Raw genomic sequence first — 3,436 nt, 5'->3', positions numbered from 1 at the left:
ATTAATGAAAGAGGTCAACATCATGCTCAAATCTGTATTTACAAAATTCTGGCAGATAGACAAGGACAAATTGGGGCTGAAATCTCAAGTCAGTATTTTTTCAAGGTTACACCAATATCTATTGTTGTACATGTTCATATTCTCATGCACTGTAAAAAGGGTAGAATGAGTATAGCTAAAACCCCATGGTTGTTCTTTTAGGAAAGTCATTTACCTATACCTGACTATCCACACATCCGGCAGTTACCCTGACCTTCTAGGTGACTGGCAGGAATTCGATGCTGTGCCATTCTTGTATCGCACAGGAAGGTTACAGATCCTGATGTTTATATTCTTTCATGTTTTAGCTGTCCTGGATAATGAGAGACTCACCGCAGAAGAGATGGATGAAAGGAGACGTCAGAACGTGGCTTATGAATACCTTTGTCATTTGGAAGAAGCAAAGAGGTAAAGATTGGTTGGCTGGAGAGAAGATGGGGAGAAGCGGGTGAATAGGGTGTAACACAGATTTCTCTGTGTATGTTGTAGGTGTGACTGGGAGCTGGGAGTTGAAGGAACAAGTATAGGTAGGGTATTTCTTCCTGGGAGTAGGTAGTCTTGATGGCAGTTGCTCATGCGACAGACATTGACTTGTACTAAAAAAATTTCAGATTTGTGCTATTCATTTTTATACTTATGGTGCATGATCTGGACACTACGAGTTGTAGAGGAGAAAGCATTTTTAGGGTTTGAGGTTTTGGCTTCAATGTTTTACTAATTGTTCCTTAGGTTGTTTTTTTTTTTTTTAATTTTGCTACAGGATGTGTGTACTCGCTGTCTCGCTGTGGGGTAACGGGGGGAGTGAGAAAGCACCCTCCGGGGGGATGGCCATGTCGCAATTCCTTCTCCTCCATTCTCCTCTCTGAATTTTGAGCTAGGTTTAGTACCCACAATGTTTTTCTAGCTGCTAGGTCAGTACTTACACTATGCAGTCACCAGCTGGACCTCTTTCCTATTTTTTTTTTTTAGGTTTTTGCCATAGGGCTCATGTGCTTGCCAGAGAAAGAAAGAGGGAGATGGAGAGAGGGAAAATGAGGGGCCGGCAGGTGGCATAGTGGTTAAAGGTACTGGACTTCCACATGGCCAACCGTGGTTCAAATCCCATACCTGGTAGCTTGCTTTCTCACTTCCTCTATCTGCCTTTCTCTGATCAAACTGGAAAATAATAATGATAATAATAAATAAAGTTAACTAATTCTTTACAAAAACAAAAAGACCATGGCACCTCCTGGCCTCCTTTCTTAGTTTTGGTTTGGGTATGAGTCTACTTCCCTCATGACTGGTAGAGTGGATAGTTGATATGATAGGCTGGAAGAGTAGAGCCCTGAGTATAGGTCCATTCATTTGGCAATATTCAGGTAGTTTATCAAAACCTCTACATTCTTTGTGAAATGCATATAAAACTGCTATTTTCCTTTTTCAGATACTCAAGACTCTTTGGTCTTAATTTTAGAGTTTCATTTTGCTATCAGTAATTTATTTCTCTTATTCTGGTACTTGTGTTTCTTTGTAAAGTCCCAGCATAGGTATATATGATTATAGATCATGTATTCTGCAAATGAGCTTTCCTGGAAAATGCTAGTGAGCGATAATGAAAAGCATTTGTAATCAGAGTTTAATGAAAATAAGGATGTTTCCAATGATGCTAGTAAGAGTATTTGTATTATTATTATTATTTTTTTTGAATCTGCTATAGAGCATTGTGTGCTTGCCAGAGAGAGACAGAGACAGAGAGAGAGAAAGAAGGAAAGTGAGAAATCACTTCCCCAGAGAGGATGGCCTCCTCCATTCTCCTCTCAAGATTTTGGGTATCCATATACATGAGCCTATCATTTTTTCAAGCTGCCAACTCTGGGACTCAAACTGCATATTGGGCCATGTGGGATCCACTTCCAGGAACACCACACCATCAGCTGGTCCAACAAGAGTAGGTTTTTTTGTTTGTTTGTTTTACTTTTGAAAATCCCAAAGTGCTACAGGAAAGTCCAGAGAACAATACAACAAATATTCTTGTATCGGAAGTGTAAACCCTTCAGATCTTTCCCTTTCCTCTAAAAACAGAACAACAGAAACCCCACTCAGTAGTTGTTGGCATCTTTCTTGTCCCATTCTTTGTTCCCATTTTTTTGCTTTCCTTGTAGTAACCACGTCTGTGCATGTTGATTACACTTTTTTTTTTCCTTTTCTTTTTGGAGAGGTTTTTGCTATAGGGCGCATGTGCTCGCCAGACAGACAGAGAGAGACAGAGAGACAGAAAGCAAGAATCACCCCCCAGGGGGATGGCCACGCCGCAGTCCCTTCTCCTCCATTCTCCTCTCAGGATCTTGGGCACGCACGCACAGTGCCCGGCATGATTTTTAAGCCACCAGGTCCGGGACTCGAACTGTGGTTGACTACGTGGGAGTCCAGCGACATAGCCATTACAGCAACTGCTGGTCCCCATGTTGATTACACTTTTGAATCTATGTCTCTTTTATGTTTTTTTTTTTTTTTTTTGCCATGAGGCATGTGGGCTTGCCAGAGAGACATAGGGAAAGTGAGAAATCACCCCCCCACCAGATGGGATAGCCACACCTTCTCCCTTCCCTTCTGGAGGAGGGAATTTTCATGGTCAATCCCTTCTCATCCATTCTTCTCTGAGGATTTTAGGCACGCATGCACACATGCCCACCTTGATTTTCAAGCTTCTCGGTCCAGGACTCCAACCGTGATGGCCATGTGCCTTAATCATCATGCCACCTCCTAATCCTGAATCTAGGTGGCTTTTCTGAGCCTAAAGTTCTGTGGAAACCGAGGTTGGGGGTTTAGTTTTGATTAAGGTGGAGAGGATGATAATAACGTTTGTCTTTCTTAAATTTAAGTTCACATGGCAAGAGCTGAATATGTCATTAGAAAAGAGACAGTTTCTTTCTTTCTTTTTTTTTTTTTTTTTTGAATTGTTTTATTTCACTTTATTCTAATTTGACCAGAGAGGAACGGAGTGAGAAAGAGAAGGAGAAATAGGGAGAGAGATTGAAAGTGAGAAAGCAAACTACCAGGTTCTGAGACTCAAACCATGGTTAGCTATGTGGGAGTCCAGCGTCCTTAACCACCACGCCACCTGCTGACCCCAAGAGACAATTTCTTAAGCAAGTTTTATGTAGGAACAAAAGTAAGCGTGTTAAACCCTCTGCCATTTATATTGTGACTATTAGTTTTGAAAGTCAAAGAATTTGAAAGTTGCAGATAGTCAAAGAGTTCATCTGTGGGACCTTGACGTTCCTGTTGAGGTGACCCTGTTGGTGAGAGGGAAGAGTTGCAACCCACCTTCCTTCCCATATCCAAAACAGTTCTGCTTTTGTTTTAATTGTGAACTTCCACAGTAAAATTCCATTTTTACAGAGGGAACCATTCCCTC

General features: G+C 41.4%; 1 protein-coding gene across 2 annotated transcripts in view; it reads left to right on the top strand.

The window, feature by feature from the left end:
• Positions 1-347: 347 nt before the first annotated feature.
• IQGAP1 (IQ motif containing GTPase activating protein 1) overlaps positions 348-3,436 on the top strand; it is a gene marked incomplete at its 5' end in the record, with an annotated part of 98,969 nt that continues 95,880 nt past the window's right edge. For both annotated transcript variants that reach the window (XM_006152837.2, XM_014589475.1), the window contains 1 exon segment: positions 348-447. In XM_006152837.2, coding sequence (XP_006152899.2) covers positions 348-447 — 100 coding nt within the window.

This window comes from Tupaia chinensis, unplaced genomic scaffold (assembly GCF_000334495.1).
Source record: "Tupaia chinensis unplaced genomic scaffold, TupChi_1.0 Scaffold000359_1, whole genome shotgun sequence".
Classification (NCBI taxonomy): Eukaryota; Metazoa; Chordata; class Mammalia; order Scandentia; family Tupaiidae; genus Tupaia; species Tupaia belangeri.
The sequence above is the reverse complement of the archived record's forward strand: the minus strand, read 5'-3'. Positions and strand labels throughout refer to the sequence as shown.